The sequence below is a fragment of the Symphodus melops genome (assembly GCF_947650265.1).
Source record: "Symphodus melops genome assembly, chromosome: 10".
Lineage (NCBI taxonomy): Eukaryota > Metazoa > Chordata > Actinopteri > Labriformes > Labridae > Symphodus > Symphodus melops.
The window spans coordinates 7,448,360-7,475,293 of NC_136700.1; the positions used below are offsets into that span (position 1 = coordinate 7,448,360).

At 41.1% G+C, this 26,934-nt stretch overlaps 1 protein-coding gene across 1 annotated transcript in view; it reads right to left on the reverse strand.

The window, feature by feature from the left end:
- Positions 1-464: 464 nt before the first annotated feature.
- The window catches only part of nxn (nucleoredoxin), a 50,228-nt gene continuing 23,758 nt past the window's right edge, over positions 465-26,934 (reverse strand). Inside the window, exons 2-8 of the mRNA XM_079354624.1 lie at positions 13,036-13,153; positions 9,730-9,863; positions 8,313-8,413; positions 8,089-8,195; positions 7,339-7,518; positions 6,776-6,900; positions 465-1,427 (exon numbers count right to left, since the gene is read on the reverse strand). Coding sequence (XP_079210750.1) covers positions 1,245-1,427; positions 6,776-6,900; positions 7,339-7,518; positions 8,089-8,195; positions 8,313-8,413; positions 9,730-9,863; positions 13,036-13,153 — 948 coding nt within the window. The 3' untranslated portion in view covers positions 465-1,244. The remainder of the gene's footprint in view (positions 1,428-6,775; positions 6,901-7,338; positions 7,519-8,088; positions 8,196-8,312; positions 8,414-9,729; positions 9,864-13,035; positions 13,154-26,934) is intronic.

Genomic DNA, 26,934 nt, shown 5'->3' on the forward strand with positions numbered 1-26,934 from the left:
TTATAAAATACATTTCATATGGTATTTGGACATTAACTAAATCTGTGAGTCCAAAATATGTAATGACCTTTCTTTGCTCTCTGAAAAATAACAACTGTGTCCTTTAAATGGAAAAAATGAACCCTCTCCCCCATGTCCTATTATTTTTAATAGTACGACAGCTATGAATAAATTAATGCCCTTTGGGCAAATTCATGATAGAAAAGACACTACTCACTGTGACAGTGTTAAGTCTTCATAAATGCAGCGCCACTATGTGAAATGCAAAAATCTGGACATTATTGCACCTGGAGTTTGCATATGAATAAATAACACTTTCTCCCTAAATAGATTCCAACATTAGCATTGAGCTAATGAGTCTAATTTTGATACTTTTAAGCAAACTGTTGAGTCATTTCAGTGAGTATTTTACATATCTGAAACCTGACTATTGATAATTGAGTTTAAAAAGCAACAGAACTCTGTGCTTCACCAGTGAGTATTTAATGGTTGTGAGAAGTCATGACTGGAGTAACAGAATACAGGGATTTATACATTCAACAATTTTCAAATGCCAGTTTTTGTGCCTTCAGAAATAACTTGACCTTCTCATTCAAGGACCTTCACAGAAAATCCTCAGAATGACTTTGAGATGAGAACCACCACTAACAACTGGCAAGAGATGACTTTCACTCACATCATAACACACAACAAGACACACAGGGGCTTAAAAACATCAGTCATTGGTCTTTTACAAGCAGGTACTATAATGTAATCTTTACTGTTTGTGCACCGGTCGTCATGTTCTATTCTTTAAATAGGGCCATAAAGGCTAACAGCTACATCCAACTACATCCAAAAATGCATTTTATTCTTTCTCAGTATCATTCAGAAAGTAACAAGGATCTTGCAGACAAAACAGAAAGCAAAGAATCAGCTGAATAAGTAGGTCCACTGGGTTTTTACTCGAGTTAAGGAAAGCTATCGAGTGAAAAAAAACCCTCTTCTCGAGGGCAAAAAAAAAAAAAAAAAAAAGAACCAACAGAATCTGTGTATATATTACTGTAGGGACTATCATCAATGCAAGGCACCACAGGAGAAAGAGGACTCCATGAAAAGAGGAACGAGTCTAAAAAAGGTTAAAATGTCAGTAAAAAGGGAGACATGTCTCTTACAGTCAGGGCGGGGGAGAGCAACAGGTCAGGGTTTGATAATGGAGCGAGAGTCCCACATAGTTTAGTCCAATTCAGATTAGGACTTCTTCTTCAGATGGGCTCCGGTTTGAGCTTCTCAGCCAAGAAATCGCTGACAAACTGATCCACTACGGCCGGCGTGATCTCCTCCACGTCGCGGACGTACTTCGCTCTGGCTGACATGTCCAGGATGGTGAGCAGAGGGGCTGCTTCTGGCAGGTTAGTGTAATCACGCAGGGAGTCACTCATGTCATCCTATGGGAAACGAGAAGGAAATAAATGAAGAGAGTGATGCATGTCTTACATGGGATAACACATAATGTCCATACATTCCCCCCTATTGGTTTCTACATGCATTTACTCTCTTCTATTTCTGACTTTAACTACTCATAGGCAAACACCTGACTTGTATGTAGACATCATTTGTATTTATTTAGTTACATTTATTTATTTGAGGCTTTTAGATACGTTTGATAAAAGAGTAAAACAAATTCTCAAAGGTTGGCAACTTTTACCATTGCAGTTTCAGATTTTTATTGAGTAAGTTTCTTGGACTTTTGAAACAAAGTGCCTGATTCCTACATGCTTTGAGCCATTCATGTTAGAGGAAAAATGCTGATTGTGCCAGCGCCATCACTGTGCAGGAATTAAACTTTAAAAAAAAAAAAAAAACAACCCCCAGACTTACTTATTTGGATGAATATATTTATATGCACTAATTTAAAGAATGCCCTCCACCAGGGAGCACTCAAAGACAACTCAAGATGTTGACTTGCTGTGTGCTGTGGAAGGCACTCAACTCAAGTTTTTCATTAACAGATTTGAACCTCAGTATGCTTATTGTATTATTACACAAGTAGACAAAGCTTTGTTTTAGCTCAATGAAAAACTGGAAACTGCTGATTTAGATCTTTATCCAAAAAGATCATCTTTCACCCACAATAACATGGCTTTTGAATTACTTCAACAAACTTGCAGGTCAAACACACGAAATGTTCCAGGAGAGAAGACGCTCTTAATTATGCATTTCACTGCTTCTCATCAGTTCAGACTTCCTTTAGGGGAAAGAAAAACCCAACTAGGACAGCAGCCATTACTTACTTAGCTACATTAAGATAACCCCATAAAATTCAGAACCGCCTGGCACAATCTTTATTAATGCACACCTCTTGAAAGAGAATATGAAACTCTCTCCTGTCTTCCTGTAGGCAGCCTGCCCAGAGAGACCAGAGAGCTGCTGTCTGAGTCATGCATCCTGCTGTGTGCAAAGACAGGATGGAACCAGGTGGGGGTCACATCTTTTTCAAAAGCGTGCTGACATCAGACTTAAGTCTCATCACTGTTTGTTTGAGCAGCACATGACAGCAGGAGAAAGTGAGAATGTAGAGTTGTGAAGATATTACAGATGAAGTGGGGATTCCAGTTTGCTTTCTTTGCTTTATTTTGAAAGGGCCTCGCCCACGTTTCTGCCTGGAGCGTGATGGCACCTTTCAACCTTTTACAAGTCAGGATTACAAACCCTGTAGCTGCAGGTAACAGCCATGAATCACAGACAGGCAGGCAGGCAGCAGCTTTCAAACAAGCTTGAGAGAGTCATTAATTATAAAGACTAAATAAGAAATCTTCCTATACCTTAAAAAGAGACGCATAACTCCACTGACATTGTCCATAAGCAAAACATTTCATAGGTTATCCTTTGTGAGGCCAAAGTTCATAGATTAGATGTGCACAGCCACCATCATCTGAGCCTTTCTACTTCACTTAAAACATTGTGACCCGAGTTGCCCTCGGTGGAGTTTTTTTGGCTTAGAGGGAGATTCTCATAAAGATTACAGATCAGTTTCATATGGGAAAGATTAGGTAAAAAATGTAGAACTAACAGAAAACCATCAGAAGGGGGCAGTGCAACAAAGAGCAGGACCTCTCCTCCAGGCAGGGCCTCTAACAGTAATACTGTTACCGATTCATGTGCCAATTTGATTTTTGTCCAAACAAAGTCAAAAGATAAAGCAACTCTGGCTGGATTTCCTGCTCCGAGTATTGCTCAGGCCTTCAGGCCTCTTTGTTGTGTCTCTCCTGTTATCAGAAAATCCTGCAGCTATTCTTGCAAAATGGCTCAAACCACACAATCAGTTTCAGACTTCTCTTTGAAAAGCTTCTCTGTATTACTACCTAAAAAGGGATAAGTATGCCAAGATGAAGTCTTGTGAACTCTGCTTTGTTAAAAAAAAACTGCTAACAGATGGGACAGATGAGTTGCAGTGTGGTATTTCTTTGCAAGCAGCAAACTTCCTCCCTGCAAATCACTTAACAATGAACACTTAATACTCACAGATGTTACCCGTCACTCAAGACAATGTTGTTACAAGAGAAATACAGCTTGATACAGCTTGTAGAAACAAAACCATTGTCTTGAGTGCTCACTTGCAGCCTTGCTAAGTGATTATAGGTCATCTGGGTACACGGTATCAACAGAAAGGGATCAATTCCACAATCGGACTCTGTGGCCTTTCCAGCCTGTCTGATATGAGGAGATGCAATCTCTGCATCTCAGGAAGCCGTGCATCTTCTTTTGTTTGGCCTCTCTTCTTGTGTGAACTGCTTTTCGTGAGGTGCAGGCATTCCAGAGGCCCCCCACCCGCCTTCTGCAGCTCAGCTCACAGTAAAAAAAGACAAAAGGGAGGCCTCTCTGCTATAGCCCACAGGGTTAGGCTTGTTGTACGTTTACAGTGTGGACTCTGCTGAACGGTTTTAGGCTTATTCTGACTACTGATGCACTGTGGCTTTTCATGGATGATGACAATCTGATAAGGGTTGAGCTGAGAATGATAACCAAGCCCCTCCTTCCATCACAGCTGGCCTCTCAGCAGGAGGGGGCTTCCATCCGTCTGACTGTGTAGCTTGTTGTCTTCAGCAAAAGCCATCATTGTGAAATTTTGGGTCTCTCATCTACATTTGCTCATCAGTTTACTTTACTGAAAGTGAAACCATCTTTGCCTGCTTGTGTGCTAATGCGGGATAAACAGCCTGTAGCTTTAAAGACCTAAGGAGCAAATATTGTTTACATGACGCAACATGATTGGATTAAAATTAAACAGCTGCGCTCCTGTTATTCTAAATATCAGTTTTACCATTAAACAACACTGAAAGCGCAATGCTAGCAGTTGTGAAGCTGAACTTAGCTTTAAGCTAATAGCAAAGACAAGAATGCTTAGCTTTGAGCTGATAGCTTCTTAGGTTATCTTTGATTTGAAAAAAGATAGTAAGACTATGCTATTGTTTATTTTATAGTTATGTTTTATATGATAGGGACAGATACACCATACAGTAAATAGAATAATTAAAAACAGAAATCCAATGCAAGCATAGTGTTCATAGCACATGCTTATTATCACCCGTGCCTACAAAGACTTTTGTGTTAATAAAAGAGTAAAATGGTTAAAAAGAAAAAAGGGGTTAAACTGGGTACAACAAGATACAATAGACCCACATTGAGCTGTCATATAGCTACAAAGAATTAAACAGTCTTTTGCTGAACAAACCAGGACTTAGTGACTCTCTTTAAACTGTGGTTGCGAGTGAAATCTCTGGCTGCTTTGATTAAATGAGCATGAGAGAGGTGCTGTTAAATATCAGAAAAATGTCTCTTGCAAAATTTTACTTCTTAATGTTACATCATCAAATGTCTCTGAAACCATTTTGGATTTTTTCTGAACACATTCAAAAATAAAGTATTTAAAGCTCATGAGGAGTTTAACTAGCAAAATGTAATTGATCTTAATGCCTCTTTAAAAATAATATATTATAGACTATGTTCTCGTCGAAGAACTTCAGCTCTATATGTGAACATTGCTAGAGGGAGACATAAAAGATCACAGTCAATATTTTTCCATGAATGTTTCAAAGAGTTCTCCTCAAAGACCTCATGGTGACACATCAGGAAAACCCAAAACATCAACTTCAAAATTAGACCAAAAACATGGCTTAAAATATTGAATTCATTAAACGTTATCCACAAAATAGAGTATGGGAGAACAAAGGGGCCACAGCAATCGTTCTTTGCCGCAAACAAGTGAAATTCTTCAGTGACTAGATAATACCACGAGAGTTCATTTTGTATCCATCACCCAGTTCACAGCAGAAACGGAGAGATAAAAGATGTATTGTTCTCCTTTATACATCAGTTTACTAATGTTTTTTTCCACTAGGGTGACAAGATCCTGTGTCACTCTGCTCAGCCTCTCCCTGAGAGACTGCCAACATACTGCTGTCTCATGGACACAGAAAACCCAGCAGCTGGCCTGGCAGGGTGCCTGTTACTTCCAGGGCTAACTGAGGCTGCAACAGTCTGAGCCCAGAGCCTGGAAGCTTTGCTTGCTGAACGCCTTGAACGGGAAGAGATATCTTACTGTGAACTCGTTCTGTATATCAAAACTGCAGATCTCATAGCTGGTTGGGCCAAAGCCAGGAAATAATACTTACACTTCATAGATGTTAAAAAACCCCCCAAAGCAAACTGACCTGAATATTGCAAAATAAAAAACAAAAAACCACTGTGAGCTCTCGTGCAACAAAGATTCTCTGTGTTAGGTCAAATAAATATTGGCATGCAGACTCTGTCATGTCAACACTTGCATTTCGGAAAACTTGAGCTTTCTTGTTCATAAGAGAGTGACATTTTAAGCCTGACACCAGGGTGGAGCGACCTTGGTCAATCTCACACACGCAGGGTCAGACAGGCAGCACATGTGCTAGTCCAACAGCCGAAACCCGAGCCTGCCCTGGAGTGAGACTGACACGAGAAACCAGTGCAGTCCTCTCAGAAGGCTCGGTAGAGAGAGCTGGGAGGAAGGAGAGCTGGAGGTCGGAAGGTGAGGGAATCGGGAGAGGTGTCTAATCTAGTAATTAAGCCTGCTGCTACTGCTGCTAACTCCTCTGGCACTGGAGAGGTTAAGACTGAACAACATGCGATAACAGGAGAAAGAAAACTCAGCGGCCCATCCTACAAAAAGAAGGATTTGGGAAGAGAGAAATTAGGGAGCAGGTGGATTATTTGGACAGAGAAAGCTTAGCTGGCATGCCAAGGTTTTCCCCTCATGATGAAGCTACCAGGTTGTATTCTGAGTCAGGGATAGGAGTGTGTGGGACTTTAGCAGGTTCAAGAGGCTCAATGAGGAGCTTACCATGCTGTCATTTTACTGATAGCCAAGGCTTTGGGGGCAGATACAAACCAGGCACTTGAATTACATGATTAGATTCTTACTAACAAATTAGCTGGGATAAATACCGGCCCGTATCCGATTAGGCAGATTAAGGCCTCTGCTTTATACATTACAATAATGATAATCATTTTGACATGTTTTTGAAAAAAAGAAAAAAAAGAAAAAAGAAAAAAAGATGAATAATTCTCAGATGTAATTTTAAGAACCCTTACATATGAATATCACCAACTGCTTTTAAAATAGAGCCTTTGTCTGTCACAGTTTTTTACTAAGAGCATGACAAACATTTTGTGTCATTCCAGAAAAAACCCATTTCAGGTTTGCAAATGAGTCTGAAATGGCCTTTTACTGTCTGCAGTGGCCTTGATGGGCTTATCTCACCTCTCCAGCTACAAAGAACAGCAGCGGCGTCTCCTCCTCCTTGGCTTTGTACTTGGCCATCAGCTTCTCCGCTATTGGCTGGATCAGCTCCTTGGCTGGCTCCAGTTCACCTTCCTCCTCCGCATCTGAGAAAACCAAGACAGAGATACAGAAAGACATTTAAAGTATGGAAATAAAGCCATGTGGGAGACGAAAACCAGCACAGATGACTAAAATTGGAAGCAAACAATGAGACGACTGGTAGACAGAAAGGTGAAAATATAATAAGGACTGTTCAAGCGGTCTTTTCGAGTTTTTTAAATCTAGTTTGACCATCAAAGAAACCAGAGCAGTTTGTAAGAAACATTCTCAGTCATCACAATATCAGCAGCAAACACTCCAGCATTAACATCTGAGACATTTTTTTAGCAAACAAATACTAAAACACATCCTAAAGACATTTACCCTTTCAGCTCTGTAAGAATCCTCAAAAGAGTTAAAAATTCAATATGCTCCACATACAGTACTGTAAATACCATTTCATCCACACACACAGGCAGGAGCCCCACAGGTGGAGCACTCACCCACAAACAGGACAAGGCAGGGCCCCTCATGCAGCTGCACAGCATTCGACTCGCTGAGCTCAAGCACAGGTCGAGGGTGCCAGGGGAAGAGGTGGCACTCCGGGTCGTTCAGCACCTCCACGCGGCCCTGTCGCGTGATCATGTGACCTTCTGCGTCCAGGAGAATCAGCGTGGGAATACCTGGAGAGGGAAGAGAGACAAGGGGGAAGAGGGTTACCTCACTTCTGACTGCTTAACTTTCTGAAAAACTACTCGGGGGGGGGGGGGGTTGGCAACTCCAGAACATTTCTGCTGTTTGTGTTCACGCATGCAGAGCTCACCCTGAAAACTTCAAGGGTTCTTAAGGAGTTTTGTGAACAAAGCTACACAGAGGTGTGGACCAACATGAGCTGCACTGGTGCATGAGTGCGGGGCTGTGTTGACTCTTCCTCAGTTCATTCCTCACATTCTTTGCGGCAGAGTCAGAGCTCCTGCCAACGTCATGCACAGTCCTCTGCACTTAGCACAGAGGAAGGAATTAGAGGACAAGTGCATATGGAGACGCGCAGCACTTCTTTAATGAACAAGACTGTAAAGGTTATAAGCAGCTCATATTCCTCAGGCTGCAGGGTAATCTTTGTCTTAGTTGGTCTGCCCTGTATTCAGAGCTGTCAGCAATTGTGCCAGGTTTTAGTTTGCGACACAACTAGTTTCGGGAGGTGAGAGAAAGCCACACGCTAAGTCGACATATTTTATGATGATGTAAATTACCTTGAATTCCATAGAGTCTATTGAGTCGTGATCGCCGAGCCTCGTCTGAGTACGGCACCGCCAACCACGGCATCTCACTGAAATACTGCTTAAAGGACTCCTCTGACCTGTAGGGGTCGCAAAGCAAAACAACAGACAGTAAGGACTTGTATAACAAAAAAGTTGAATCAATGTGTGTGTGTCATTTAGTGTGATCTTGTTCTTGTTCTTGCAGTAAACCTCACCTGTCGGCGCTGACGAACACAATCTCAAATTTCTGTCCCAACTCTTTAACGGCCCGATACGACTCCACCAAGACCCGGGTCAGACTGCGACACGGTGGGCACTAAAAGAGAGAAAATAGAAATAAAAAGAAGAGAAAAGAAGTAAACTACTGTACATAAATTACAGAAAAATCACAATACCCACTACTGTCTTGCGTATTTTCAAACTTAACGTCACCTTTCCTTTACCTCGTTTGTATCCAGCTGTTTTCTAATAAAGCTGGGAGCTCTTTAAAAAATGAATCCTGCTTTAATTCTCTGGCTTGTGAGTTTTTTGTTGCACAATAGGTGAGTGTGTGTGTATTTGGAGAGCCAAAGCTATTCCGCCAGGAGAGGGGGGGGGGGGGGGGGGGGGGGGGGGGTGATGGTATGGCTGGCATTAGGATGACATCAGTGTGCCATGGCAGCATTCAGCAAACAAACAAAGTCTTTACTTTCAGATTCTGTCAGTGTTTTCATTCAGGTCACTGCTTCCAACAGTGCAGTAAGTAGTAAAATACGATTACTAAATATTTACACAACAACAACAAGTGAGAGATGTTGTGCCTGTCACGATAAAGGAGAAACACTCTATGGGATTATTTTTTCTATGCTTTTGATTTGGAACTCTGGTAGGAGAAATATCCAGATAAGTCGTTAACAATATTTTGGCGATATTAAGCTGGCATGTCTTAAAATGCATCTTGCACGCACACACCAGGTGCTGGCATTTCACTTTTGTAAAGTGACTTTAATGGCAGCTGGATTGACATGAGCACCTAAAGAGAATTTGGTACAATTTGGTATATTACTGCAAATATGTATTCCAGTAATGGCTTTTGTGACTTGTCCTTCTCAATTCATTGTGGGTCTGGGGTGCTAGCCAGCCTCAAGGCGTCACTGTTCTGCAGAGCCGGTCTCTGCGGCTGCGGCTCTGGCAGCTGCTCAGATGACTGGCCTTGGTTGAGCCTGTGCTGCATCACATCAGGAAAGAGTCCAAAGATGATAAAACATTCCTAACATGCATCACTGCATCACAACCTTTACTGGATATCAGCAGGTCCAGCAGAGAAAGAGACAATAGTGATGATGTCAGAGGGGCATGGTGATTGATTCTGGCTTCAACAGAGGTCTAAAGGTGGTGGTGAAAAGGCTGACAGGGAGAGTTAACCACCGTTAATGTAAATAGACAAACACAATGGAGTCGCCTCCACCCTCCTGCTTCTTTCTCTTAACTGTTTCCACTATCTGCTCCATCCCTTCCTGCTCCGCTCTGCTGCCGATGCCCTTTCTCAGCCATGTCTCAGTGTTTTGACAAACTCAGGGAGCCAGGAAAGTACAAAAAAAAACAAAATCCAGGTCATCTTTGTCCCTCTTTTTCTCCACTCTGTGAACTCACCCAGTGTGCAGAGAAGTACACTCCCACGTAGTGTCCCTCCAGAGAGCAGCTGTCTGTCGTCTGCCTGTTGTTCCTGAGAAGAGGCCCCGCCACCACCTCTGCAAATGGCTTTGGACCCCAGGGGAACTCCAGGCCTGGGAGGAGGAAGGGAAATGGAACAGAAGGTGGAAAAGGAAATTAAAATCAGGAGAAGAAATGCAAGAATAAAGACATTCTACAGCAGCATTCTTACATGCTAACATGTAGCAGGGCCAACATTTACCAGGTTTATCATTCAAGCTTAGTGTGTCTTAAAGAATAGAATTTACTTTAATTTACTGTACATGTAGCAGTAATGTCATTAGTTCTGAAGGTACTGAACTAGATGGTGGGAGTTAAAAAGTCTGTCGATCACTATTTAAACTATTATAAATCATTATGACCAAATCCAAAGACAATTAATCAAATTTGGTTTCCTTTCCTGTGGAATGAATGAATGATTTATTGACTCATTGTTGCAGCCTTGACCTGCCTCATCGCCGTTTTGCCATGTGCAATTTTCACGTACTTATTACGTGCAGGCTGTTGGGAGAATAAACCAGCTTCAAAGTATGTTTTTAATGATGACTGAGTACAAGCGATGCCTCTCAAGCAGAGGAAGGTTACAAGGAACCCTTCTCACTTGCGTTTTTTGACTCTTTTCAAGGTGTCTTCATTGTCACTGTTAAACGCCAGAGATGCATTTAATACTTGCAGATATACAAGGAAGTAACAAATGAATCCTGGTGCAGCTTATTCATAATGACCTCTTTATGCTAGCGTGGTTGTCTAGGGCGTCATTAGGCAGGAAGGACACATCTTCACTGCACTGCAGCGTCCTTTTTATTGTTGCCCTGATTGTGAAAGTGCACTCCATCCTTACGCTGCAGGCGAGTCTACCGCCACTCAAGTCCAGCCTTTTCATGGAGAGTGAAAGGCAGAGGGGCCCCAAATTGTGCACCCGCCCCTTCCTGTCACAATGTTCAGCAAAGTTTCAGTGTGCTCTTCCTCTCCTCACCCGAGCATGAATTGATTTGTCACATCAGGGCCCTCAGCCAGTCTGCCTCTCAAATAATATGGACATGAAAATGTGTCCAGATGTGCAATAGAGCAAAGATGTCGGCCTGTTCTTCCCTATAAGTGGCATAGACAATGTAGGCATCATCATGTATCCCGGTGCTTATATTTGCTCATGAGGTCATAGATGAATCTATTCTGTAGCCTCGTGAAGAACAGTTAATGAATCACGGATAATACTGCAGGCTTGGACCAGCTTCATTAACCAGGCAGCAAAATCTGTCACAATCATGAAAAATCCATTCTGCCTCATTGCTGCACTACCACTGTCCTGCTTTTCTCCCTTTTCATATGACTGATGGCTTTTTCCATGCTGACCTAACACGGTGTGAAGAGGCAACATCTTAAAATATTGACATCTTTTTCAGCCAAAAAAGGACGGCATCTGTACAGGAAAGGAATGCAAGCCGCGCTCTTTTTCATTCTCTGTTTTCCACTTCAAAGTGCAGAAATGAGAGGCTTTGCAGATGAGAGAGTGAGACATGAGCACGCTATAATATTCATCCAGCACTATCATTATGAAGGCATCACCACAAACGACATGGGGGGGGGAATAAACGCTGAATGTTTTAAATGATGTGGTCCTGAGGTGTCTGTGACGAAACTGTGACCTATCATGTTGTCAATGTCATCACATAGAATGTGGAGTGTGTGTGTGTTTGTGTGTGTGCAGGTGTGACTTCAGTCACTGTAATAACAATAGTTTATTACACTCAGTAAACTTGTAGGACTAAACTCTAAGCTGTATAAACTAAAACTGTCCTCAAGATATGTCTGGTTGGAAAACTCCCATCAAATTACACATAAAGTGTTTCTCACTTTTCATTACTTCAGTTGTTTAGGAACTCTCACAGCACTCGAACATAAAGTGTCCAAACACAGGAATGTTTGATGCACATTTCACAGTGCTCTTAATCATACTATTGCAAAACAGCCAAAAGGCCTAAAATTTACAGACTAGGCTCGGGTGAAAAAGATCCACATCACTGGGGAATGAATCATGACATGCATGAACCCTGCAACCTACAACTAAAGTTTCGACCAGAAGAGATGAAGAACGTTAGCAGACAAATAGACCGATCTGCTCTGACCATGGAATTTGCAGATATATTCCAGTGGACCCTCACATTAGGTGCTATCGTACCACAGGAACTTTTTCGAGGAAATGGAACTTCCACACTGTAGGGACAATGAACTCTTTTGTTTCTTAGAACCCCCTCTCGAGGAACGTTTTTGGATCCACCTTCAAAGTAGGTACCGTGGCGGTGCAAAAGCAGACAGAAACAAAGTCCCCATGGTGTATCGTTCTTAGGGAACTCCCATAGCAGATTGTTCCTCTTGAAAAAGTCCAACTGGAAACAAGTTGAATGCAGAAGGTAATTAGGAAGCTGAAAACATAAACTTGCTTCAGCACTCACTCAATTTTTTAAATTCAAGTGAGTGGGTGCCATCTTTAAGTCTCCAATCCAGTTCATTTAATACATCAATGCATGGCTTGATGAAAGACGGTAATGTTTCTGGAACAAATGCAATAAAAAGCAAAGCATCATGGCTTCTACAATGTTTACCATAGTTGGAGGTTTAACTGGTGCACTTTTATTGACATGATGTGGATTCGTCCTCTTTTTAAAAAAAAACATTTACTGGTTCCTTACAATAACAAGAGAATCAGTGCCACCAACTGTTAATCTTAAGCGATTAACAACCAATAGCTGCTTAACTGTAGTGGATGTAAAAATGCATTGATTGCACATTTCCTATCATTCATGCTTCATTGCCTCAGAGGTAATATCAGTAATTAGCAGTTGTGCACAGGTGTAATAAGTGTGTATTTATCTGTTTGACTGCCCTCTTCAGCTGATTCAAAATGTTATTTGAGAAGCACAAAATATCCCGTGTGTTTCAAACAGCCTCATGAGAATGGAGGATGCGGGCCACCAAGTTTCATGGTCCCACCAGTATGACAGACAAAGTGTGTTAGAAATTGATCTCTTGTTCTGTCCTTTTGACCCTCAACGTTTGTCCTATTAGCACGTTCAGAGTGGCATTTTTATGGCTGATCGGTTTGTGGAAGGGGTTGAGGTTAACCATTTAGTAAAAGGGATGAAGGTCAGAGCTTGAGGTTAGGGACTGGAAATAAATCTTTTTTTTTTTTTTTCCCTCAGTGATAATGAATGTATGTGAGTGTGGGTTTGTGGCTGTGCATCTCACCTTTAGGGTCATCTCTGACCACCAGTAGACCGTTCCGACAAACCACCTTCCCTGTAGCTGCGTCTACAAACACCAGAGAGGGGATGCTGGTTACCTTGTACTTGTTCCACAGCTTCATCTGAAGAGAGGGAAAGAGAAAGAAGTAATAAAAGGTAAGAACACGATAGGCCCAAAGACTTTGAAGTTTATAGCGTTTCATTTAGAGCCGGAAAAGAGTTTCATCCAGTCTTTGGTTACGTTTTCAGGGCAGCTGCAGTATATTCCCTTGAAACAGTACAGTGACTGAGCACACTATATGTTTTATAGGACAAACATAATCTCTGCAGTTTGAAAGAGACTCAGGAGCCTAGAAGGCGAAATATAAGAACACGGGTGCAGTCAGCCCTGAGGTGAATGAGCAGAATGTGAGGAGCACGCTGCTGCACTTAAAAGAGGCGGAACTGGAGCAAACCCATGCTGTCCCTGCTGTGCCATGAATACAATTAAAAGTAAAGTCTGTAGCTAAAAAAAAAAAAAAAAAAGAAAAAAAAAAAAGACGGAAGAAGAAAGTCTTTCTGAAGTGTGTGAACTGTTGGAGCATCTTGGAGGGACCAACCTTACTGTCATAGGTATTTATAAACAACCTCAGATTTCAGGAATATATCTCAGAACATACAAGTCTCATAAAGAAAAAGAAAAAGCTTTAAAGCCAGAAATCAGTATGAACCGATGCTATTTATAGAGTTCAGCCAACAGTGTAACATCAAAGAGCAGATCAAGCATTTCACATATCTGAGGCTCACTTTCCATATCAGAGGGAAGAGTCCTGTGCTGTGAATAGAAAATAGCCTCGTCTTGTTAAGAGCAGCAATCTGCACTGTTCAATGTTTGTGCTTCAGCAAGTACAGGAGAAGAAGAGAAGAAAAAGGAGGATATCGCTCATGTGAAATCCCACAGCAGCTGAGAGAATTTTGATTGATGAATGAAACTAGGGAACATACTGTCCCTTTATTCAACCTATATGAGGAATCTTCAGATCCTCCTTACGATTCATTAAAAATGCTGTCAATGAATGTGCAGGGATGTTAAAAAGACAAATGTTCACGTCTGGATAGTTAATAGGTAGTATACCAAATGCACGAGTGCTGTTGGTTTTTTTTAGGCTCCCTGAAGTAGGCTTAGAGTTTGGTTACCGTTCACCTCGAGGTTGAGGAAATCCTTCACTTGTTTATACATTCATACACATACAAGTCTGTGACTGCACTATACAAACTGAGCTCAAAGACAGGTATTGTGTGTCTCCTCTTTGCAAAGGCAACATGTGTGTTGTTATGACTCACTAGGGGTCAACCACAGGCCCTCCCTGACACCAGAGGTCAGACGGTCTGACCCATGGACAAGACGATCTGGAGCCTCCCAACAATGTTGGTCTGGAAGTCCTTCAAAAGCAAACTTTAGTGTCTGCCACAGTCAACAGCTTTACCACACACTCCCTGCTGCTCTGGAAACTCAATCTCAGCTCACAAACTGCTGAGGTTAAAGACATTACCATTGACCGTCTCCCTTAAGCCAACACGCCCGACTACAGCTGGGTGACTGCTGCTTCTCAATCAGCTGCCTGCTAATGATGCGAGATTGAGAGCAAGATTTAGCTAAAAGGAGTGTGAGAGGGGCATATGAAATAAAATAATTTGTCAGCTAACATTCAAAGGGACTGGAATAACCATGCAATTGTGCACATAATTATTGTGTGTATGTCGAAACATCTACGTTCAGTTTGTTAGCATGCTAACTTTTGCTAGTTGAGACATGGTGTCTTTTATTTTGCAGGCATCTAGTTTTAAAGCAAATTATTGCGCCAAAGACAGTAGGAATAATGTGTCCCACATGTTTAGAGAGAAAATGCAAACACACAAAGAATTCTGATGGGGATTCAAACCAGGAACTTCCTTGCTTTGAGGCGACAGCGCTAACCACTGCACCACCATGCAGGACAATGGTTGATATAGTTACAAAATAAAAACCCAACAACAACATGTACCAATCTTTTTCTTTAATCTCCAAGGGATGTCATTGATGACCAAACATAACTGATGAGATGTTTAAAGAAGACTCACATGATACTTATACTGAAAATCAAGAAAACAGCTGGAAAGATGTACAGTTTGAATCAACCTCAAAGGAAAAACTGATTCCACCTCTGCTCATTTATAGACTCCGAGAATAACATCTTCCCAGTGAGTTGGCTGTGTCCCTGTGTTAAATCCTTTGAGGATTTACATCTCCTTTTAGCATGACAGCGACATTATGATTTCATGGAGGATGATTGACCTTGTTTCAATAAAAGCAACATGTTGTGGAGTCTGATGTAAAAAAGTCTACATGATGTGCATTTTTTAAAGACAAGCATTTCCTATGAATGGGAGGGATGGAGTGTTATTTTTTCATTGTCATCTTTCTAAGTAAACCTTGAATCTTCCTTGAAAAAGACTGCAGACAAAAGTTCTCCCAACAAAAGTAGCTCACTCCTCCTTCCTCCTGTCCTCCTCGTGACAGACAAACATGAGGATCAAATGCAGTAGTGACCAGTTCCTCCAATCACTACATCATTGTCAAGACCCGCAGGCACTGTTTTACATTTGAGACAATAAACACAGAATGTGACATGATATGTTGTACTAAAAAAAACCCACATAAATCTGAGTGTCAAATCTTACCCCATCTCTTTGACTTAACAGCTTGCCACTGCAAGAAGTGGTTTGAAAGATATTTTAGTCATCTTGTCAGGTTTTATGAGTCTGTAACATGACTCGTTTGGTTCAAAGTGTTTCTTATGTGCTGCTGTGGGTAGAGACAAAGATTTATAGTTTGACAGGAAATAAATACTTGCTTTCTTGCCTGGAGTAAAATGAGAACATTGAGCTCTTGTGTCTGTATAATAAATACTACTCTATAGCCAGTAGATACACAGCTAGCTTAGCTACCAGAAGTAACAGCTTGCTTTGCCCTTTCAAAAGCAAAAGTTTGTGTCCTTAAAAATAATAATAATAGCAAAGAAATAACTAATTTCACTATGTGGACAGTATGAATAAACATTAACCATGATAATTAACGACTAAAAAGCGTTGACAGGCAGATAATTCTTACTTTGAATTTAGCTAAGTGAGCTTTATTCCCTGTTTGCAAAGTATATGCTAGACTAGCCATCTGCAGGATATTTCACTAACTGATTGTGGTGTCAATTTATCATATAAGTGAATTTATCAAAATGGCAAACTATTGCTTAAAAAAAACAGTAAAAGATTAAATAATTAGAAACATCCAGCTTATTCCAGCTTTTACAAAGTAAGTATTTGCTGACTTAAAAAAAGAAAACAAGAACTAGTATTTGATATTATTGTATATTGATTGGATAAAACGCATCAAAAGATGTCTCATTGGGCTGTGTGAATCATTATTTGATTTTCTGACATTTTCACACAAAGACACAAACAAAGAATATTCAGGAAGTTAGCAAGATGTTAAAATGTCCGGCACATCATCAGTAGCTAATTAGCATGCAAACAGCTTGCAGACTGTGTTCACTGCATTGATATTTCTTGCTGCCACTCCCAGCTTTCTTGGAGGGCGCCTCTATTCATTACCAGCACCAACAGAGTGTGTAACTGTGGCGCCAATCGGTAGGCTTGGGGATATATAGTTACTGATTTAAGGAGGCCAATAACCCCTGTAGAGAGCCCACCAATTGTTAAGACTCTAGAGAGAGCTGAAAATCCATAATAACAATCCATTTACTCTCTTGGACATGCAGGCATTAGCCTGAAACCAAGCCCAGTGCTCATCATGCTAATTGGATCACGCATGGCTGCGTGCAGATCCATACCCAGAAGAAGACAAATCAGTGTTCATTTTAGCTATGGGGCAAGTGAATTTTCAGCTCATGTATGTTCATGAAGTGAAGAATAATTTTTTTTCAAAAGTAAAAGGTACTTTTAAAAGATAAAAAACAACATCTCTAACCAGTACCTTTGCTGGATTACAAGTAAGCAGTACAAAAAGGCGTGAATATGCGCTCCCTCCTCAGATATATTCACATTTCTGTACTAAATGTCATGCATGACAATCACTTTCATGCCTCTCTGCACTGCTGCATTTAATGGCAACATTTTGCACTTTAAGAGGATGTTGGCTCACATTGAGTAACCCCCACAGATTTGAGGGCTATGAGTTTTAAATCTTTACACGTGCTTCAGTTTTAACCGAGTTCATTCTGAAGTCACTTGCTGCCAGATCCTGCAGTAAAACTTGGGCTCTGTCACGAGCCGTTGGGTCTCTGCAGTTGCTGTGGTGGTGTGAGAACTAGAGTGGAAAAAATGTTCATCACTCAAAGCCCCCAATTCACCTGTCATTGTTGAAGGCCTATCTTCTCACAGATCTGTTTTCACTGGGTCTGTCAGGCCTGAGGGATCTGCCAGACGCTCATAGGAGGCTCACAAGCTTCTTTACAAAGGTGGCACTACAAAGGAGAGTCACGCAGTTACAACGGGTGACATGAGAGGTATCCTGCTGTGAAGCTGATAGCAGAACAGTGCTTTATCTCTGAGTATTACATGAGGGACAAATGGTGATGATACAGCTGATAGCTTCAATAAGAAAGGGGGGACTGAAGGGAGGTTTTTTTAGGTCATTCATCCAGATCATGTACAGTAATCTCATCCGAACAAAAAAGATATGTGGAATTTCAGAAAACCCTGTTCATAAATTAGCATTGCATTTTATTAACAGGTGGAACTGTTCCTATCATATGCTGTATTCACGCAAATTCAAATTTAGCTCTGATGAGAAAGAAAAAAAAAAGAATTCTCCTTTTTCAGGGTCACAATGGACATTATGTTCTGTTTTTTTTAGATTTAAAACTTCAAAAATGTGCAATGATGCTCTCACTGCACAAATAAAAGTGTGGGGATCAATGGTTTTCAGTAGATCTTTGTTGTTAGTGATAGAACCCACTTGTTAGACTGGAGGTTGTTTTGACTGACAGATTGACCAGACCCCTCAAGTCATGTTCTACAAAAGCATTTGTATTTCATGGCAACTTTTTTTTATTGACACTGGCTGCAGGCGTTGTGATCTTTGTCCATAAAGATTTAATGTAGTATGTTAGAGGGTAGCAGACTGGACTCTTGGTTTGCCTCTAGCCAGGCACAAACAAACAACACACATCTGGATTTGTCTGGTGTTGGCTGAACAATTGCTTTCTGAAAGAGTTATTATTACAAAAGAGGGGTAACAAGAGACCTAGTTATCAAACTATATATATGATGACTTATTAGCGATCATCAAACAAGAGTTCATTGATTAGCTTGTAACCACTTCCTTGCTAACATGAGCAAAGGAGGAATTTTCTGTCGTTTTCAACAAGAATCAAAGATTGATGTTAGCATTCGACCACATCCAAGCTAAAGGTAGTTTTAGCTGTAGTGCTAACATTTGAGTTTGTCGTCAAATATACAGTTTTAACTCTAAATGTGGCAAACTGCCCCTTGCTTATATGATTGTTGTGATGATTTGTAAGAATCCCTGCGGCTCGACAACTCATATGGACAACTGATTTAAATTAAAACAGCATTTGAAGCCAGTGGACAAGTGGTTACAGTATGTACAGAGGCTAAAGTTCTCAAAAATGGACGGCCCGGGTTCAAATCCAACCTGTGGCTTCTTTGCCACATGCCACACTCTCTCTCCTCAGTTTTCAACTCGTTCTCCTGTCTCTTCAATAAAATCCCCCACACATACACACACTCTTTCTTTTATCATTTGTTGAGATGCTTTTAGGTTAAAATTCAAAATGTTTTTTTTCAGGCAAGACTCACTTGTGCCCTCCAGTGTGGTAATTTTCTTTCTTCTTCTGGGCCCCTCGAGCCAGCTCTGCCTTACATTCCTCCATGCTGCAGCCCACCTCTGCTCATTCTGCTCCTGAGGCTCTCAGTAACTGCCTGTATCCACTTCAAAACCCTGTTGCTGCTCTTCAAGAGGGAGCTACAAAAGGGAGCCCTCTCTGTCCACGCCTTAGCCATACTTCAGCCCACACGATGCAGGCTAGTGTGAGTAACTTAGCACGTCCATCTGTACAGCTCTGACCTAACTACCACTTTACCTCGGTGGAGAGTGTTCATCGTGCCATGTCTTCCCAGGTACTTCACTATTCAAACCCTCTGATAGCTGCACAGTCAATGCCCTTTCACTGCATGTGCTCCACTGATGAATTATCTCTTCATATCCTAAAATTCCTCTTGTGCATGTCATTTTAGCTTACCAAAAAACCACAAGAACTACGCTTTCATCTTTAGAGCTTTAATATTATTGATATCTGTACCACAGGATTTTCTATTTTCCAACCACTTCCATCCCCCTCCACCTAGAGTGTCAGCTTGATTCCCTAAAATATAAAGAGTACAGGCCACTCACTCCACTGTGCTCATTACAGAAGCTCATCCTGCACTGCATGCTCTTTTGTGGTGAGCATGCACTTCCCCAAAAATGGGCAGGCCTCTCACATCTCGTCTTTTTTATTACAAAATGCTCTGCTGCAGTCCCATGTATTTTATTAATCCCGTAAAATTCACCAGCAGAGCCATTTTAGAGGTGGATCCACCGGAAAGCAGACGGGAGAGACACTGGCTAAATTGCTTTTTCTCTCCCGATAAAGACCCCCCCCCCCCCCCGCCCGTTGCCAAGGTAACCACGGCCCCCTGAAATGAAGTCAGGACATGTCACCAAGCGCCAGACACATTGTGGGCTCTTAGTTAATAATTCAGTGATAAATTAACGGGTTTTGTGAGGAAAACAGGTGCCAGAATGTCAGAGGGCTTAGGGTAAATAACCCAGTGGAAAAAAAGGAAGAAAAAGGGCGAGAGAAAATACACATAGAAAGAAAAGGGGTGGGGGGTGGGGGTGGGGGAGTGTATCCCCCATTGCACTGTTGTGTAGAGGCACAAAAGCGACCCCTGAATACAGGCTCTAAATCCAAACTTAGACCCTGTACGGGGAGAAGTTTTTTCCTTGTAGTAAAGACCACAGCATAAAAAAGAAGGGGGGGATTGTAAAGGAGTAAAAAGCCAGGGCTCAATGGGTATCTTCAGCATTATGTCTCTACAGGCGTGGACTGTTGTTGAGGCCTACATTTGGCAAGGTCAAAGGCCAGGACGACAGGGGGCGCATTCTTTACTCCCAGAGGTGTTTAGAGCAGCCTGCCTGCCTCCATAAGTCTTCTTTATTTCTCTCTTATTAGCCCTCTCTCTTTATGATGGTTAACAAAAAGCAAAGGTTAAACCAGTGATACACTCACACACAAACACACCAACACATACTGCATCCTTCTCTCTTCACATACTAATCTGACATTTTCAACCATAAACATTTTTTGGAGGAGAGAAAAAAACAACAACAATCCTATTGACATTGATGTGCAACTACCATGTGATTCGAGGCATCTGTTTTGTCATGTGACCCTTTTTTGAGAATCCTGATTTGCACTTGCATTCACTTCATGCTCTGCTGTTATTCCAGAAGCATCCAATGCTTTAGATAACGCTCAATGCTCTTCATTTACTAGACAGCAATTCACAGTTTCTCCACTGTAAATGTCAGCTCAGTCCACATATTCAATCAAATGGCTCCAGCTGCCAGATCCTTACTATTTAATCAACAATAACATGCAGGTTACAATCTATGTAAAAACACACAAACACAGCTGATCTTGCCTCAACTCGAAAATAAACCCAAAATAGACAATGAGATCTGAATTATACAATGGCTAAAGGACACATTCTTTATCAAGTCAATCTGTGCAGGTCAATCGTTAAATTGTGCAGAAACATGCTGCTGTAGCTCAACTCAGAAGTAATGATTTACCTAATCATGTTTACAGAAGCTTGAGTGAACATTGTGTCATGATATTTCTGTTTAGCTGTAACTCACACCTTCTACCATGAGCCTGTATTTCATCAAGTTGAGGCCTGCAGAGTCTAACATACAGACGGATAGAGACGATATAAAGGGGATCTGGCTCTAGACCAGCTGGATACACTTTATCAGTTACCTTAGCATGACCCTCTCAGACTGCCATTCTACTCTCCCAGTGGTCGGCCAACTCATGACTTGGAAGAGATTGCTGCATTTTTGGCATTTTCCTTTTTTGTGAAAGCTATAATTTCACACACACACACACACACACACATCCCCTCTTAATGGTTATTTAAAACATTAAGGAGTGAATTTGGCATTAAATAGAGTTAAGATATGCATAGACAGTGTAAACGACAGCAAGGCACTGTAGCCTCATTAAGTCTGAAATCTCAGTCCATTACATACACACATTAGAATAAACCTTTCAGCACAACATGATTTCATGCATGTGCCTTTTACACTCACTGCTCAATTAGCTACAGTCAGCAAACAGACCCAGAGCAACTGTGCATTAATTCTACCCATAATCCTCCACATCATTGTTTCTTTCGTACCCCGGTTTCCTGGAGTGCCAGAGGAGGGGGGTGGGTGGGGGTCGGGTTCAGAAAGCTTCCCTGCTGTGACCTCTGTTTGACCCCGCATTTAACTCCCACCTCCCCTTCTTGTACGACAGCCTCCCGGAGCCGCAGCTCAATCCCCCCCGCATCAAAACACAACACATTAATATTAATGCACATTTCAAAAGGAACATTTCAGACACATTATCAGTGTTTTGTGCATAACAGAGCGGGTCCGGAGTTCCATATTACGACAATCTGTCTGACATCTTTAGATGGCTGGTTAGCATTTCATTGTGTATTTTTTCTGTGCTCACACTTTATATCAATCCGTAACAGAAAAATAAACTCCATGCTTATCACTGGGGTATGAAACCATTAAATACATGAATTCATAAGCTATTATATTATGAAAATAGGATACATAAAACAGAAAAAGATATCTTTCCACACTGTGCCTATGTTAGCACGAGGTTACACATCACATCAGTTGTCAGCTGTTGAGACTGACTTGAATTCATGTTCTGAAATCTGAACCAGACATCACTGGATGAATCTTACAGTGTGATCTGTCGTGTGTATATCTTGATGGATGACCAACGATGTTGCCAAGCCTTACTCATGATTTTTTTTTGTAGGTTTTGCTGTTCAAATTGGCAAAATCTCTGACATAGAATCTTAGGGTATAGTCGCCATATTAAAAAAAAAAGAAGAACACAATAGTCTGAGTTAAGTCTTGATTTATGTACTGGACACAGCCACTAAAGCGCCATGATCACAATAAGTGGCATGATGTTCAGGTAATGTGTTCTTTTTAGGGTAACATGTGTTTTGCTCCAATTGCACCCTCCGCAGCAAGAAAGGTGTCTCATAAATCACAATGACACCCTGCGTCTGCCCTGCCTCGTAAAACAACCCAGATCTCTGACAGATGTAGCACCCTGAGGCTTCAGTGTGTGAACATGCAGGTAGACATAAACACACACTCATACAAACTGAATAGAGATAGAAGCCTGCAAACTGCCTGTGGAAAAATACATTTCCAAACTTCTTTATCAAAATGTTGTATCTTTTGCTGGTTATGATGCACCATTATGGGCTGCTGCATTCTAGTTCCAGTTCTTACTACTTCTGCTCCTTACCTTAACTTCAAACAGCTCTAACATTCAGTGATCCACCCATTGGCCCTTTCCCTTCTAGTCTTACATCCATTTAAAGTCACATCTGTTTGGCTGCCGCTGCAGACCGGCCCTGTGCATTTTATAGCAGAGTTGTACATCTGGACCCTTCTCGTATCTCTCACAAACTCCCCCTTCTCCCCCCTCTGCCACAGTCCAAGCAGGCTTTAGTCTCCGCTTATCCCACCCCCTCCTCCCTGATACTTTTCACAGCAGCAGCGACAGATTCAGACTCCCATAAGCTCCCACTCTAACAAAATGAGTCCATATTGGCCCATTGAAGAGACTCTTGGGTAAAGATTTCATTTCAAGCAGATTAAGTGATTCACACAACATCAGATAACTCAAATAAACAGAGTCTGGGCCAGATGTCTATAGAGGCACTATAGGAATAAACTTGTACACAGATGGTTTCAGTTACCAAACAGTTTCTACTTATGTAGGTGATCTTGAAAAAAAAAAAAAAAAAAAAAAAGCATTTGAATGTCCTTTAAAATCAGACTCCCAGAACTTAATTGGGCAACTGGGGATACTATTTCACAGCATTTACATCAACTACAGAGAGCATAACAAAATGATTTCTAAAAAAAAAAAAAAAGACTAGCTAAAAGGGAAACTAGGACAATAGAAATAATTTCTATTGAGAGGAGACAGACAGGCTGGGAACAGACATAAAACACAGGACATAAAAGTGCAGTGTAAAAATGCTTTCCTGTACAAATGCTTTGAGAAGTGCTTTAAAAGATGCTACTGATCTGGCTAGCCTCTGCTCTGTCAGAGAGTTTTAGGCCTCGAGAGCCTGGACTGCAAAGACCAGGTCACCTTTTGTTATAAGCAGAGTCCTTGGAACAACCTGTTGTACTCTGCCAAAAGACCCGAGGCTATGCTCCCCCTCACTGTGGTTATAAAAAGGTTCTGATGTGTAGCTCGGAGCCAAAGCCCCACTGAGCCTCAAAATAAACATCCATCAATTTTCTTGATTCTTGGGGTCAGGGCTGTGGTGGCAACAGAGCAAGCTAAGGGTCTTTTTTTCCCCCTCTTACTACATCCTCAATCTTGTCTTGGGGGAACTCCAAGAGCGCCAAGTTCAGCCAAGAGACTGCAGGAATGGTGGGAAATTCTTTCAGGTGCCTCAAATGGCACCGGCTGGCACTGGCTCCATCCATTGAAGTAAATGCTTTTGTTTACACATTAACAAACCTTGAGGCTGGATGCATGTGTGAACGTAAACAGTCAAATGTTTCATCCTGAAAACCAAGTAAAACTTTCTCGCTAGCCATTTGTAAATTTTCCATGTAAAATCAGGGTGAGCTGTAAACACATCAGGCAATATTCAGGAATTTCAATTCCAGCTAACAGGAAGAGATGAGTACAACGCAACCAGTGGAATCATTGTCTACTTAAAGAAAACAGTTTCCTACTCTGCTGCTATATTCTATTTTAAAACATAGCATTGATATACAGGTAATATACTGTCATAACGTCTGCTCTGCCTCTCCTGCTTCCAATAGGCCTTTTTTCCCCAGCCAATACTATAAAGCTGCATAGCTTTATTTTGAATGATTGCTGACAACACTTTGTTGTCATTGCTGGTTTGTTCATATTTGGTTAAACAAAAGAAAAAAAAAAGCACTCCACTTCCATCTCATGATTAGTTAAAAACCTCATATCACGGTAACGTGATAGTGTTGTGCTGAACGTTAGCAAAGAAGGTAGCATGAAGGTTTGATAACTGTCAGCAAACATCGAGAGTGAGCAAACAGCAAGGAATGAGATGATGCAACAAGGGAAGAACAGACACAGACCGAGCGAGTGTCAATTTTCAGGGTCATGTCGCCCTGTTGCAAGCCCGACTGACAGGGCAGAACGCAGGTTCAAAGTTCAAGCCTTTAATAGCCCGGCTAAAACAGCACAGTGTTCATGTCATCCATTCACGCCTGATTCTCCCAGACACTTCCAAAACATCACAGCTTTTAAATGAAACCAAGGAAAAGAACGTCTACATAAACACTCAGTAATCTCCCCTTTTACCACCTTCCCATCTTGGAGACTAGAGGGACTCTTTTTGGGAGATTTTTCTTGCAAACACTTGTTAAGAAACTCAGGAAGCAAAACATCAAAAATTGCCATGTTTTTTTCTTTGTTTTCTTCCTGAAGCCATCCAGCATCCAGTGCAACAAGAGGCATCAGAGAGAAAGTGCTCACTCTGCAGTGTGTTTGAAATTCAGCTCCACAAGCCTGAAAGATGGATCTGAGGACTCCCAGGGATGCAAGCAAGAGGTCACCAGCCCCTCGCTAAGCCTTGGTTTCCTCGAGACTCTTCTGATATCTTATTTCAGCCGTTCAAGATTTTTTTTCTTCAAGATGATGTAATCCTCTGGCACAAATACGCCACACTCAATCAAACACATTTTTGATATCCATTTCCATTTTTTAACTGTTTATTGCTGGAAAACTTTGAGCTACTGGCAATAAAATAGATGGTTGGTGGCATGGTGTTTGGATGAAAGCAGTGACCTTATATTGTGGGGAAAGGGAATAAAAGGACAATATGGAGGAAATTACGAGCTTGGCAAGGCTGCAAATGGTTGGCAAGTGTTTTAGACTTACAAGCCAACAGGACATATCAGATTCCTTGTTTCGAAAATACCTCAACATTTAATATCAAGCAGTCTATTGGACCAGCTTCTGTATGAGTGAAATTAAACAAGGCCTAGTTAGAACATGAGTGTAAAATAATTCCCACTCAAAACAGCAAAGTCTGCAATGATGAAGGGCTGAGAAGAAAGATTAATATGCTGATGATAGACAATTTACACTTATAATTGACATTCAAAGGCAACATTCAAGTTAAACAGAATTCAGAACCAATTGGTTCTTACTTCTTTTTTTTTGTATTGCAACAAGTTTTTACTGCAGCAGTTATTTGTGACCCAGAGCATATTCTGTTTTGGGATTATGGCTAATTTGTACAAACATTCCTGTAATGATCAAAATGCTCTTTTCTGTTACTTGCACCAATTCTTTTAAATGAACCTAAATACTGTACTGAAAACTATCTTTTAATTCTAGTGACCTTGTTAGGTTACTACATTACAATGGCAAGTTAAAGTGGGAAGCTAACATGTTACAACATAACTCTATGTTAGCTATAGAGCCAAAAACGGCCTCAAGGCTTAAAATCAGACTCAGGCTTGAATCTCAGCAATACTATCTGAAATTGACTTTATAACAGTAAATGAAGAGCTGCTGCAGTCAGTGAATTACATTGATAAAAAGACCTTTGTTGAGAAAGCATGACTCCCCTTGTTGATTTGTTATCAGGCCTACCTAAGTACTAAAAACAGAACATTTAAAAGGAAACAACCCAGAGCAGCTCCGCGTTGTTAAGATCTGTTCATTCCTTTTTCAGACACAGGAAGAGAAACAGGACAGCCAGGGAAATTCATCTTTGTCTGAATGTTTGTAATCAAATACTTATAGAGACTAAATACAAGTCAGACAAATAAATTCAGACCAGACCAAACTGCTTCCAAACTTTACATTAGTCAACATTAGCTCATGGGACCTTTGAAGCCAGTAAGAAATGGAAGTCAGGTTCAAAGGGTGGGGAAGAGGTATCCTTTAATGCTTGAACTTCCTCCAGCCGTTCTCTGGACTCTGCAACAGGAAGCCTTAATATAACAGCAGCCAGAACAAAATGGAAGACGAGGAAGAGGAGAAAGACCCTCAAATGACTCTCCTGAGCTGCAATTGGATTATGTAAAATAAACTACTTAATAATCATCTTGCATAAAGGGAAGATGTAAAAGCCAAATGCTTTATACACTCTTCTCCCAAGAGTGATCCACAGTCTTAAGATTTTAAAAAATATGGCTCTGTGCTAAAAGGAAAACCCTGAATGCAGTATTACCCAACGCTGGTTTAGAAAAGCCATCCAGGGAAATGTGATTAATGTTTTCCACAAACTCAGAGGAGAAAGTCTCTGAAGATTTAGACACATGGAGAGAAAATTAGTTGCATTTCTTTAAGTGGTAGGCTAACAGTAAACTGAAGAATCCATTGCCAAGGAAGGATGACCTCCCATTGATGTGAGTCATGAAAGACCACAATCAGGGGTCATAAAAATGCAACAACCAAGAGCAAATGAAAAAAAAAAAAAAAAGAGAGAGAAATGATTTTTCAAGCAACTATGGAATAGGATAGAAGACAGTCAG